We start from the raw sequence: 15,012 nt of genomic DNA, 5'->3' as shown, positions 1-15,012 counted from the left end.
TACAATTATAATAAATTATTATACATATTTGTATTCCTTCACATTTGTAACTTTCAAGTTTAATTGGATTTGCTTCAAATTAATTATGAAAATTTAAATCACAATTGATGTATTCCACTGAGGGTCACAATTCATTAGACAATTGAAGGCTTATCGGGTCTATATAGTAAATGTTACTATAATAATATTGTTACTTGTTATTGTTTTTGGCAAGAGTTTCAATTTAAATTTTTCTTACAGGACCAACTTTTAAAATATATGGACTAGTATCTATATATCATACTAATTCATACAACAAAAGAAATTATTAAATTTTAATACTCTCACTTTTTTTATTTCCCATCTCATTTTCCTACCTCAAGACTAACCAGTCTTAATATAAATATATAAACTACTTAAATAGTAATCTCATTTATAATATATTAAGAAATAAAATTATCACCAACATTATAATCATTTACTCATATTACCGAAATACGACACTTATTAAAAAATTTCTTTCGTTTAGAAAGAGCAATTCGCTTTTTCAACTAAACCCGCCTCCTTTATACAGATGAACACATTACCAAATGGCAAACTTTAACTTGAGTGGAAGTTGATTGAGTTCTGTTGTCAGCTGCTGATTGGCTAACTCTGGCCAATGAAAATACGCCAATATTCACATAAAATATTGGGCTGAGAGCATATGTACGCATAGGTGCACGCCTCTAAAGAGAGGCGCAGAGAGTGAGATAAAAAAATGAGAGCGGTGCATATTTCGTTACTATTCAGTTTGGGCGAGTAATTTTAAAATATAAGCATAAGTGACGAGCAAAGAAAGCCAGAGAAGAAATGTAGATATTTATGTGTACCTATACGCATTGGTGAACATAACCTCTATGAAATGCTGCCCTATAACATGCTTGTGTATAATATGTGTACATATGAATGTATATGTGTGTAAATATGTTTGTATCCGTAAGAATTTTAAAATATGTGCATTTTAATTAATATTAAACGTGAGTAGTGGATACAAATTTAGCTTAAAATTTTAAATATATTAAAGTATGGCTGTAATGTGCCCAGATTTATTAACAAAGTATATTTTCAATTAATATATCTGTTGATTATAGCCTCTGTTTGAGCAGAATACAAGTAGAATATGTTGAAGCGATCCCATTGAGCTGTTGAGATCTGCTATCTCTCTAATGTGAACCGTTGACCTTCGATAGCAATCTACTTAAGTTCTCCGATGTTTGAACGATCATAAATCATGTTTATTTTAGTCTTCCATTCATTCGTATGAGGATATCAATTCTCTCATTGAAAGTCTTGGGCCAATTGAGTTTCATTTTTATCAATAAAATAAACGCCTAAGCAATAAAAATATAGTTAATACATATGTGTATTTAAGCAGTGCACCTGAATACACCAACTCTCTCTGTTTAAGTCACCTTATCATTTTTAATTTCTTTGAAAAAATTTAATAAGAAAATCAAGCTGATAGGTAAAATCTCTCATATCACACTGGTGGCTAAAAAAAAAAATTATAACGAAATTAATAGCGATCTGAAAATTGAAATATTAATTTTTTTTCTTTTAATATATGTATATATTATATTTTATTAATGAAAATAATTTTTAAATATAATAACACAATTATTGTTTATTTATTTATAATCCAAATGTAATTTTCCAAACTTTCTCTACATGCTATTGCGATAATAAAGCGCTTATCGCTTAACCGCTTCCACTATAAATATATATATGTATGTATGTATTGAATGGACATATCTACGATTTGCAATGTAGTATTGCAATAATTTCCACAGTTAGAGTTGCAAGCTCACAGCTGAAGGATCGGTCGTGTGTGACACTGCGATTATATAATATTTAAACTTTAATATAAAATAAAACAAAAAACTATAGCAATGGGTAAGTAGTAAATGTGGAATAATATGTATATGTATATATGTGCATGTGAACAAATCGAATGTGCAAAATTCTTTTTAAACCTTTTGGAGTGGTTTTTATTCTATTAAAAACCTTGCGTATCAGTGTTTTTTTAATATAAGTTCCGTTTGAATTATATTCGATGTGTGAATATTCTATGACAATATTGTGACAGTATTCTGTAATGGTTGTTGTAATAAATTGATAAAATTGAAATTAAAGACACCGCGATAAAGCAAACGTCCTAAAGAGGTCTAAGCTACTGTTTTTGATAGTAGTGGCTTCCCAGAGGACTTAACTACAAAATATTGACGAAGGGTAATAATCAAAATTTTTACATACAGATATATTTCAATATATATAATAACCCTTAGACAATTAAAAAAAAAAACAGTCAGTTAAAAAAAAATAAGGCACATATATACGTATATGCTGGCATGTGCATATGTAAACTTTATAACCCAAACACATGACTAATATACTTGCCCATAATACCATATGTATGTATGTACATATATCGTATAGTTTTTTTGATTTTGTTTCTTCAATAATCTTTTCTTAAGTTTTATAACTATTTATGACTTTTGGGTACTTATTGATAAACGCTTTGGCCATGTCTATGTGTAGACATATACCTTGTACATATATACATATGTACGTCTAAATTAATTGAATATTCATATGAATGGGCCACTTGAACACCGCTATTTACTTTAATACACCGGTTAACTAACGGCATTTATATATTTATAACAGGAAATTGATTGCCGCGTATCCATATTATAAATGATAAAAATTATACGCATACATATATAACTTAATCTATATCTTCGCCCGTTCTTCATCTACAGCTGAGCATCACTGGGTCTCGACAACCATCGAAAATGAGCTACCACCCTTCGCTGTGCAAGCTGGCCACGATTCGGATGGCGATCCCATCTATGTTGGACGCGCATATCATAACGGCGATTTGCTGGTTGCTAAAATTGTGCCAAACAAGAGTCAGGCATATGTGGCGTGGGGCGGTGAAGAGGTGAACAAACATGATATTGAAGTATTAGCTGGCCACAACTATCATTGGGTGCCCGATGCTAATGGCTCAGTGCCAACAGGTGCCGTCAGCTGTGGTCAAACTAGCCTGGGTGAACCATTGTACGTGGGTCGCGGTTATCATGCCAACAGTTTGACACCCGGTAAAGTTCATCCATCTCAAGGGTGTTTGTACATTGGTTTCGGCGGTGAGGAGGTCACCATTACCAATTATGAGGTGCTCGTGCGTAATTATTAGAAGAATATACATAAATGTAAGCTCAAAGAATGTCATTTTTAATAAAGTTTGAAAATCTTTTAAATGACAAGCAAAAAGAAAGATCTTAAAAAATTGTAGACTATTTATTTATTATATATGTATTACATATATGTTGAAATCCACAGAATAACTTTGAAAAGCTCTTCTAAAGGATATTCCACGATTTTCAGGGTATCAATGAAGTCGTCCAATCTCCAGGGCTCTCCGGTATGAGTGAGATAGTATCTGGATATTAAGATTCTCATATGTAACAGGAACAAATGAGAATATATAGTACAAACGCCTAAAAGTATGCAACAAATCTACAAACTCTTATCTACTTTCTTTAAAATGAGCTTAGAATATACTTATACTATAAGTTCAATATACAGAGAATTAAAACATTTAAGGATAATATAATCCGTTTATTAGATAAATATTTTGCTGAATATAAAGTAATGTTTATGGAAGATTTTTAAGGGAATTACCCTGACCCTGTTTAAATCCGATGTTATTAAAATTTCTCCATGATTCTACTTAAAGTTATTGATTATCAATATTTAAAGCTCATATCTAATCTATTAATACACGTTAGAAATTTCGAAATTTCAAAAATATGCTCTGCAAGAGCAAAAAAAATCATATCCTATGACTCCGATGAAATTTTTCCATTTATTTCGATCTTGTACTAGTCTCTTGATTTGACAAGGCCTTTCCTTTAGCTGCCTTGTGGATTCTGGTCGAAAGTGTTCCCGATTGTTGTATCTGGATCTCGCCTAAGAACATGGCCGAGCCAGCCATTTGGATAGAACTACAATATTTATGTATAGTATGTATGCCTAAGTTGGATGATAATGAAAAGAAATCTACAACAAAAATTGTGGTTTTCTAACTCAAATTATAATTTATTAAGAAAAAATTTCAGTATATAAAAACGAACATTGATGTACATGTATGTATGTATCTTTAATATGATGTTATTTATTTTATATGAATGTGTGTCTTTATGCTCCATTGCTTCTAAGCTTTTGAGTTATGTGGTCGTCGTCAATGTAAAAATAAGTTTTTTTTTTTCTGATAAATGTCAGTTCTTTAGGCGCGTACCAAAACCTCGTAATTGGTTAGAGTAATCTCCTGACCACCGAACGGAATATACAAGCAGCCGTGGGATGGATGAATTTTGCCAGGTGTCAAGCTACCGCCATAGTGACCACGTCCAATGTAGAGTGGCTCACCGTCACTGGTGCGTCCGCAAACAACAGCGCCTGGTGGCACTGAGCCATTTGCATCTGGTACCCAACCATAACCGTAACCGGCTAACAACTCGAAGTCATGCTTGACAATTTCACGACCTCCATACGCCACATATGCGCAACCCTTTCTGGGAATAACTTTAGCAGGCAACAAATCACCCTCGTGATAGGCACGTCCCACATAGATGTCATCGCCATCGGCATCATTACCGGCATGAATGGTACCGGGTACAATGTTGTCACCCGATGAGTTCACCCAAGTCTCAGGTTGTACCAGCACTTCGTAGGTGTCGAGCCGACGTTCACGTCCACCATATGGTATATAGAGGCAGCCATGTGATGGATGCACTTTGCCCGGTGTCAGACTGCCCTCCCAATGACCGCGTCCAATGAAAAGTGGTTCACCGTCGCTGGTATGGCCGACGCGCAATGCGTGTGGTGGCACTTCACCGTTGCTGGCTGGCACCCAGACGTAATGGTGGCCAGTTAACACTTCGACGTCTTGCTTGTTGATCTCCTCACCGCCCCACGCCACGTACGCTTGCTGCTTGTTTGGCACTATTTTGGCGGGTAAGATGTCGCCGTTGTGAAAAGCGCGACCAACGTAGATCGGATCACCGTCGGAATCGTGGCCGGCATGCACGGCGAAAGGTGGCAACTCGTTGTAAACGTTTGTGGAAAACCAAGAGTGTTCGGCTGTAAGAAAGAGAAATTGTTGTTTTTATTTTTTATTCTCAATTTGCTTATATACATACATATGTTTGTGTATACTATATATGTATTTGTGTATGTATTTGTACTTTAATGATTGAATGTTGCTAAATTATTTGCACAAATATTATCGTGTTGATTACTAAGAAATACAGGTAGATTAATGTGATTAATGCCATTGCCGGTTAGCTAATACAAGTACAGTTTCCATACCGTTTTGTGTATGTATGTGGGTTTACTATCAATCTATCAATTTCTTATAATTCTTCAGTACACAAAATTGTTGAACATTCGTAGGACATAGTGCAATTACTTATTTTTAGACGTCTTATCAACTTGTTATTCAATAAAGTAATCATAAAATAGTCAATAATAAAAGAAATAATTAAAACTGCACAAAGATACCGCTTGAAAGTATTAAGCCACCATAAGAGGACATACATATGTATGTAGGTAGAGGTACCTCTGTTTGTACATAAGTTTATACGAGTGTGGTGTGTAGACTTGTTTGCACACGTATCCATTTCGTTTATGACACGTTAAGGCGTGGCTATAAAATCATAATACCGTTGTTTGTACTAAATTACATATCAATATTTGTACAAGTATATAAATGTAACTATGTCAAGTGGAATTTTAGAATGCGAAAAAGCTTACAAGTCAATTAACTGTACTTGCAAAATAGTTATGTATCTACCAAAGATCATAAAAGTAAAGTAAATAGAAATTGGCCATTGCCCATTTAAAATAGACGAATCAATTCATTTAACAAGATTTAGTTGCTGATTTAGTTGTTACTTGTAATTTTTTTGTTTTCAATTAAGTTTAACGCTGATTTCTTAAACTGAAAAGCTTTAAATAAAATCCTCGAACTTTTGAGTACCCTTAATCTCTTCAAAAAATAGTATTTTCATTATATTTTTAATCCTTAAATGATTTTAAATTTTATCAATATTAATCATTTTTATTTTAGTAAAATAAATTGTGTTTCAAATTGCTCAACTTTACATTATATCCTCGTGTATTTTGGGTTGTCACCTGTACTCACTCAGTTGAGTGTACTCAAAACATGTCGAAGAACTCTTAACACTCTCCACTTTATGACAGAGAAACTGCACTTAAACAGATAAAAGCAGTGAAATATTGCGATAAGATAAAGTATAGCTAAAAGCATCACAGTTCACAAGCAAAAACAAAACATAGAATGACACGTAAGTAAATATGTCTACTTCTGCTGGAAACTAGTGGAATATTTTCGAAAGAAATATTAAATTTTTGTACTGTACTATTTTTAAGTAAAATAACTAAATTTTTGTGGTAAATTTCCCTTCACTAATTTTAATTAATTTTACATGAATGTAGTGTTATTTTATAGTTGTTAAAATAAAGCAGAAAAGACAATTGTATGTCTAAACTTTTATATATAAAGTATTATTAGTCGTCAACACTTTTGTATATAAAATTTTGACAATAAATCATAATTAAAATTAATTAATTATGATAAACACAGCCACAGCAAACAAGAATTAATTTTTCTCTAGCAATTATAACTACAAATATTTATTACCAAACTGTTATAATCAACTTTTAAATTAATTGAATTTCCAAAAAAAATTTTTTTTCTTAACACTTTCCACTAATTTGCTTTAAACTTTACATTTCTAAATATTTCAACTAGTATTTCCTTTCTTTTGATTTTTCAAAATTTTTATTAGTTCAACTATTCACAGTTGTCTACTCACCCATTGTATATATTTTAAATAGTCACTAGCTTCTTAATAAATTAAATAAAAAAATCTTTTTGTACTTGTTAACGAGAGTACGTTGTTTCGAATTGAACTCGCAACTCCAAATGAGCATGAATATATAGAAACCGCCAAAAAAATATACAAGCGGGTACACTAGGTGCCAGAAGAAGAGTTGCACGAAACAGTTTTCATGTTTTTATGTTTAATGCTGTTATTTTTATAAAACAAAAAAATAATAATTTAAAAATGCTTGGAAATAATTTTCTTCACTGGTAATTCCTTTAATATGTATTATGTTTTTTATCCTTTATCCGAACATTTTTTTAAGATATTTCTTTATACCTATTAATATGTACCAACAAGAAAATTTTTTAATTTAAATATATTCGATTCAATGGATCACTGAAACTTTGAAAGTGTTTTTTATATGCTATGTAAAATATATATTTAATATGTATAAAATTTTACAACACAATCTTAAATATTTATATTTAAGCATTAAATAATGACGTTTTAATAAATTTATTATACAATCGGCAAAAATTACTGTGTCAGCTTATTCTTCATTATGTCAAAGTGAAACCGTTTTCTAGAACCCCAGTGTAGATAACAGTAAGCGTACACCTATGTATGTGTTTCACGGTTATCTTATCAGTGTCCAATAAGTTTTGTCATAAAGCAGAAAGTTTCAAGATAAAAGTCGAAGGCTTTTGAAATATGATGTTTGTTGCCAAATGTACATGGGTGCTCTTAGCCATATGTATATGACACTTCATACATATGACCAACGTTAACATTTTTCTATGGAAACACATATGAGTATGATATGTATAAGTACATATGTAAATAAAATTTATGACATATCGATTGTATTTCCTATTTTTCAACACTTTTTTTTTTTTTGTTTACTGCACCTGTGCTTTTTATTGTGGCGCAAATCGTGTGAAGCAGTGGTGTAGCCAAAAGGGTTGATACCCTTTGCATGAATGAAAGCTAATTTGAGTACAAAAAGTAGACGAATAAAGAATAAAGATGCTTTCAACCAAGCAATTGTAGACTCTGCTTATTGTTCTTAAGTTTATTTAACAAATTGTCAAAGAAAGATAAACAAGGAAGTAACCGAGTAGTGAGCATTGTGGATTTATATATATATTTATATATTATATTATTATATCTTTAAAAGAGAGTGAAATTCAAAACTACAAAACTAATGCTGTTTCAAATGTACCAGGGTTGATATCGAAATATATGCAAACAAGTTGACGTGTCTTTTATAGTTCTCTGTTATGAACTCCATCAATGTGGTAATATCAAATGTTGTTAAGTCAAATGATCAATATAATTCGTGTAGAATTTAATTAAATATTAAATAAATAAGTGCTTATACATAAGCACATATATACATATCTAAATACTTTTAAAGTTCAATTAAGCGGGGTTTTACTGTAGCAATATGCATTTATTTAGTTTATTTCCATTAATGTTTTGATATTTAAGGTTTCTTCATGCAAAATAGTTTAAGAACATTTTATGTAAAGAAGTTGGGAATCAGAATCTCCGTTTCGCAATTTCATGGAAGTTGCACTATTTATTTTTTTGTATAATATATTTCGTTTGCATTGTTGATCTATGAACTTTACGAAATGTGTTTTTTTATTATTTATTTATCTGTCCGTTACGGTGTCTTAATCAGTCATTCGCAATGAGTCACACTTATGGCCGCAAAGAAAACACCTGACGATAATGATAAGATAATGAAACAACAAACTCTCATTTACAAGTAGAAAAAAGTTTTTATTTTTGCACAATAAAGTGTACTCCAGAAGTTTCATTACGTCTGCATAAGAAAATCCCGGTAATAATTTGCAAATTATAATATTATAATGTATTGGTATCCAACCAGCCAGGTAGACAGAGTTTCAAAAATCCTGCTGTGAAAAGTAAATAAGTCGTCGAATATTCTTTAAAAGCTATGATAATTTATTATAAACCAAAACTTGTTATTTACATTCTAAAATATCAGTTTTCGAATGCGCACAACCAATGCTTTTTACAATGGTATTTGCAAGTCTGGGATCTCTAATTTACTGTACATTTTCCTTTGTTCTTAGACTTTTTAATCATTACTAGTACATATAGTCGGCAAAGATGCGGGGAATATCTTAAAAAATAGTTTATTATTGTTGTTCTGTTGGCATTTAGAGATGACTCAGTCGCATCAATAGACCACTTGGTAAATGGAAGGATGTCAAAAATCGCAAAAAGTTATTTTACTTCCAATGATTCATTGATACAAACAGTGAGATTTAACAAATGTACTATGTGTACTTGGGTGTAGTCGGGTATTTACCCTGAAGATATTGTCAAAGTGTGAGTGCCCTTATCAAAGACCCAATTTTTAGTGTTACACTATATGATGGTAAATAAATATAAACCTTATAGGCATAACACATACCTACAAATATATTATTATTTATTAAAGTATTTATGTCTAACTATAAGCGAGGTTTAGGGTGGTGAAAATAAAAATAAAGTAATCCATACAACCCTAATAACTTGATGTGAGGCCAAAAACAACTGGAAAATTAGAAACCTCAATTTTGTATAGTATTTAATATAAAATTTAATTTCTTGGAAACACTCCAATGAAAAGTCCTTTTGAATACTTGTGAACTTGTGTGGACTTTCTCTCATTAAAAAAGTTACTCTGATCACTAATCACCCTAATGTAGATATACTAATAAAATTAGCCGTTATCAACACAAAAAAATATTTATTGGTTATGATAATACATATACATGTACATACGCATGAACATACATATGTATGTAGCTTTAGAGCTAGAACATTTTATTCCTCTTTCACGAAAATACCAATGCCAACTTTAACCCAAAGCGAATACCATTCGATAAGATAAAATAGGCGATGTATATTATTGAATAAATGTCGATTTAAGTTTATAACTGACTGCGTTGAATTCAACAACGAGAACAGTTACACATCGACCGTCGACGCACACGGAGCGTTATATCCGCTGAATAAAATAGAAAGCAAAATTTTGATAACGCAGACAAAGCGATAACATAAAATAAATAAATAAGAGAAAGTTTCTTAATTTGTGCAAAAAACAACACACACTCATTATGGGTAAGAGAAATATATTTAGAAAATGAAGGGGCGTTTTAAAGTTGTGAAAATATTGTGCAAAATTAAATTAGGTGATTAATAATTTGATTTAAAGCATGTGAAAAAATACGCACTTACTTCTTTTTTTTCGAAATGGATATTCATATAAATTTAACGCTGATCAGTTCAGTGATAACGATTTATCTATAACTATAACTCAGATAACCGTGTGCGATAAGATACATTTATAAGGAATAATACATATGAGTGAGCTTGCAATTTTTTGCATTTAAGAAACCAACAAAAAAAATAGTTTAATATTAAAATGTCAATGCATACTTTTAGGCGCTACGATTTCGGTGCAACCCGGTGCTGTAATTCATCATGGTAAATTGCCTTTTTCTTCAAAATTGTAATTTGTTGTTGCTACATAAATCCTTCGGTAATGAAGAAAACACAGATTATGTAACTTTTTTTGGGCAAACAGTAAATAATTAACGGTATCTATGTATCTTTAGATACTTTAAACAAATTTGTTTGTATGTGCCAAATTACCGAATTGATTACTTTAGTCATTTTTCATACTTCCTGCGACCGTCTGCATAACTCTAATAAAATTTAATTAACAAAAAATAATTTTCATTTTAAGACACTAACTATTTCCAATTTACTGCATACCTTTCATTTACACCATGCATTGTGCACGTGTTATCACTGATGAGTCCTTTCTTGAAACATTTACCCATACAATATTGTTATATCAATTGTACAGTATTGCAAAAAATATTTGAATTCATGAATTCATCTTTTCAGAAACCTGGGTACATTCGTCGCAATATCAACCGGTGCCACCATTCGCTGTCATTGGTGGACGCGACTGTGACGGTACTCCCATCTATGTGGGTCGTTCATTCCACGAAGGCGATAATCTGCCGGCCAAGGTGATACCAAGCAAAGGTTGCGGTTATGTCTGCTGGGGCGGCAAAGAAATACAGAAGACACACTATGAGCTGCTGGTGGGTCAGGGTTACGCTTGGGTACAGTGTTATGGTGGCTCCGTGCCACCGAACGCTGTGCGCAGTGGTACAACACGCAACGGTGAGCCTTTATACATAGGTCGTGGCCACTATGCCAACAGTTTGACAGTCGGTAAAATACATCCATCACATGGCTGCTTGTATATACCGTTTGGTGGCAATGAGGTGCGTCTCGACTCGTATGAAGTGCTCATAAAACAGGCCACCGATCAATGGATACCCACCACACCATATCATGTGCCGCCAAATGCCGTGGTTGGTGGCTACGATTCTGATCGCGCTCCCATCTATGTGGGTCGCGCCATGCATGAAGGTGAGCTGCTGCCCGCTAAGTTTGTTCCTAACAAAGGTAGTGCATACGTCTGTTGTGGCGGTTACGAGATCAATAAGACATCATTCGATGTTCTCTGCGGTCATGGTTACAGCTGGGTGCACGTGTATAATCACGTTATCCCGCCGAATGCTGTAATCAGCGGCGTCGGTCGCAATGGTAATCGTCTGTATGTCGGACGCGGTCATTATCAAGGCAGTCTGACCCCCGGTTTAGTCTCACAATTGCAACGCTGCCTCTTCATTCCGTATGGTGGTCGCGAAATCCGTATCGACTCATACGAGGTTCTGTGCCGCGCTTAAGCTTAATAACTTGACTATTCAATAGAACAAAATTTGTATTAAAATCACAGGAAAAATAAAAAGCATTATTTGATATAAAATTTATACAAATATGATTTAATCATTGCAATATACAAATACGTATCTCACACTCTAACATAACGCGGACGTATGCACCCTTTTGTTGAATTTGCGATATTTAGTCAATACCCACATAAATTATAAATTTTATTTCAATTTTTCTATTAAACTTTAGACTATAAATGGGTGCATTCGTCCGCGTACGCCTCCATGCCACCAAATGCCGTGCTTGGCGGCAACGACTTCGACGGCGATACAGTCTACGTCGGTCGCACGTTCCATAACGGCGACACGCTAGTTGCACAAATTGTGCCCAAGAAGCAAATTGCATTTATCTCATGGCGTGGCGAAGCCATTCCAAAGGATCACTTTGAGGTACTCTGCGGCACAAATCTTATCTGGCGTCAATGTTATGACCATGTCATACCGGAGAATGCGGTGGTTTGTGGCAAAACCGCACTGGGTCAACCAGTCTATATTGGACGTGGTCATTATGAAGGCAGCTTGAGTGTTGGAAAAGTTTCTTCAGTTCATCGCGCTTTATTTATACCGTTTAGAACGGCGGAACGTCGTTTGGAATCTTACGAAATTCTAGTTGAACAAAAACGCACCGAAGGTTGGGCAATTGGTGCAACGTCGCCACCTCCACCACCACCAGAAGACATAAAACCAACATATCCAGTACCCCCGATTCAGGACGTGAAACCATATCCACCACCACAAGATGTGAAGCCACCATTGGGACCACCAATGCCGATGCCAATGCCACCACCACTCGGACCACCACCCGCCTGCGATCCCTACAATCCACCTGCAGTTTTCGATCCACCACCACCATATCACGCAATAGCTGCTTCAGTTTATACACCAACTCCACCAATACCACCAATTGAACCTTATATACCACCCACACAGCCGGATAGTTATGGTCCACAACAATCTGATACTTGGGTTGTTTCAAGCGCGAACTATACACCACCAAATGCTGTTTACGCCGGACACGATACTGACATGTCACCAATTGTGGTTTGTCGGTGCTTCCACAATGGTGATTTGCTGCCGGGAAAAGCGATACCGAGTCGAGCTTGTGCCTACGTCTCTTATGCGGGTCAGGAAATTCAGAAGTCCAATTACGAGATTCTCATTGGTGAGGGTTACGATTGGGTGCCAGCGTCGAATGGTATGCTCGCGCCAGGCGCTATAGAGGCAGGACGTACTGTCAATGGTGAGATATTATATGTGGGTAGGGCACATTACTGTGGTAGTATTACTCCCGGAAAAATTCAACCTTCACACGGTGCTCTCTACATAGCATTCGGCGGATGTGAGCGCAGGATTTCTAACTATGAAATACTTGTACGTCGGAACGATTTCTATCGCGATGAGGCTATAAAAATCTGTTATTGATCATGGAAATTTAGTTTATTTGCGAATAATACATTTTACCATACATTATAAATTATTCATACACACATACATATATATGTATGTACATATTTATTTAATCAGTGCAATATTTTCAAAAATACAGATAAGAAAACTCAAAATGTTCTTTAATTTGTTTTATATATAACTAGCGGACCCAACAGACGTTGTCATGCAAGACATTTTCCAAAAAAAAATTTCCAAAACATTTTTATACACCTACGGTTTCTATACAGTAACAGTGGCGCCATCTATTGTTGGCAAATATAAAACATCCAAATTTATTTATAAAAAATATAAAATTAATTAACTATTTAAGTATTAAATTGACACTATTTAAATTGGACCGAATAGTGACCACAAACCATTTTTGAAACCAGCTGAAGACACACACAAAATTTCACTCAAATCGGTCCAGCCGTTTAGGAGAATTAAACACGTATAGAAGAATTTTTTATATATATATACTTACATACATAAATGATATGTACAGAGTACAGAAAAATCTTTCACGGACATTGTTATATAGTTTTGCGAAGTTTATCGTGTCTGTTAAGCCGGAACCATATTAGTGGCGTTGATGACTATTGAATGTTGAAGATATGTAGCATTGCTGCAGCAACTGAGGTATACGGAGCAACAGCGAAAGAGTGTAAGCTCTTCCTCGCTGTGGATAATTGGTTCAAATTTGCTTTTTACCTTAGTGTTTGCTCTGTACAACATTCATTTGTGTACATTTTGTTAATAGATCTTGGAGATCTTACAGAAATGACAACATTTTAAAAGCCATATTGTAAGGACAGAAAAATTCCTCAAAAAGGTTTGAGTAATATTGTCTAGTTGACAGTCCTTAGCGGCAAATAAACTCAGGTCCGTTCCGATTATGTAGAAACCATAAATAATAATGTAAAATTCCGTCATCGAGATTGCGGTTTACAAAATTCGTGTGATATCTGAGTTCTCTTTTTTAAATTCGAGACAATTTTAGTACGCTATAAATACTACAAATATACATATGTTAACAAAGAGACACACAGTCCTGCATTGGTGATGTAATTTGCGGAAATTTCTCAAAATTTCTCACTGTGAGATTTTTGTAATCTTATCAGCGAGCCGGGCTTGTAGACATGCTTTTCAATTATTAAGTTATTAATCCCATATTAAGTGTGAGATTGTACAGTTACGTATTATTTTCAATCAAAATAATAGATAACAGTTCTTGTTAATGTTAATTTTTCGTACACCAATTTTGCATGTAAAATATATAATTTATATTCGCTGATATTGACTGTATAAATATGGTGATTTAAAAATAATTGTTGAAGAATGTAAATAAATAAAGGTAAACTTTAAAGCGAGCCGCACCAGATAAATAAGGATATGATAAATATATTTATAAAATTATCTTGACTAATAAATGTTTATTGAAAATTACATATTTCTTCCGTTATATGTCACTAAATTATCAAATGTTGTGACACCATTATGCATATGTATATAAGGGGGCATGTGGTTACAGCAATGCTGCTGGCTGTATGCACTACATGTATTTATATTGAGATACCATAGAAACTTGTTTCATAATATTGAGGGATCAGTATTTCACAACACACTGAAATGCTTTCTAATAAACTGAAATTCTCGTAATAGCAGTAAATTTTTATAACATGCACTAGAAACACTTTATATATGTGGTATGTCAATAATAATAGCGATTTGAATATTAATAATGGCGCTTGAATCTTAAACTCCTTGGCAGCTGAACGATTTTCTATTGCTAGATGTGTAGTAGTTTGTTT

General features: G+C 33.5%; 2 protein-coding genes across 5 annotated transcripts; one reads left to right on the top strand and one right to left on the bottom strand.

The window, feature by feature from the left end:
* The first annotated feature begins 1,772 nt into the window (after positions 1–1,772).
* LOC114803500 (uncharacterized) lies at positions 1,773–13,335 on the top strand. 4 transcript variants are annotated; one of them, XM_029040100.2, is made up of 5 exons: positions 1,773–1,914; positions 2,784–3,209; positions 4,483–4,488; positions 10,872–11,408; positions 11,964–13,335. In XM_029040100.2, exons 1-5 carry the CDS (start codon positions 1,911–1,913, stop codon positions 13,193–13,195), a joined length of 2,205 nt encoding a protein of 734 aa, XP_028895933.1. In that variant the 5' UTR covers positions 1,773–1,910; the 3' UTR covers positions 13,196–13,335. The 4 variants fall into 4 exon arrangements, with proteins under 4 accessions (XP_028895933.1, XP_028895931.1, XP_028895932.1 ...); XM_029040098.2 differs by lacking the exons at positions 1,773–1,914; positions 2,784–3,209; positions 4,483–4,488 and adding exons at positions 9,889–10,079; positions 10,404–10,445; XM_029040099.2 differs by lacking the exons at positions 1,773–1,914; positions 2,784–3,209; positions 4,483–4,488 and adding an exon at positions 9,892–10,079.
* LOC105212188 (uncharacterized) lies at positions 4,099–7,080 on the bottom strand. Its single transcript, XM_011184039.3, has 2 exons — positions 6,927–7,080; positions 4,099–5,169 (listed from the first exon to the last, which is right to left on the bottom strand). The coding sequence occupies exons 1-2, from the start codon at positions 6,928–6,930 to the stop codon at positions 4,313–4,315; spliced, it is 861 nt and encodes a 286-aa protein (XP_011182341.1). The 5' UTR covers positions 6,931–7,080; the 3' UTR covers positions 4,099–4,312.
* Positions 13,336–15,012: the final 1,677 nt, after the last annotated feature.

Source organism: Zeugodacus cucurbitae, chromosome 6, assembly GCF_028554725.1.
Source record: "Zeugodacus cucurbitae isolate PBARC_wt_2022May chromosome 6, idZeuCucr1.2, whole genome shotgun sequence".
Classification (NCBI taxonomy): Eukaryota; Metazoa; Arthropoda; class Insecta; order Diptera; family Tephritidae; genus Zeugodacus; species Zeugodacus cucurbitae.
The sequence above is the reverse complement of the archived record's forward strand: the minus strand, read 5'-3'. Positions and strand labels throughout refer to the sequence as shown.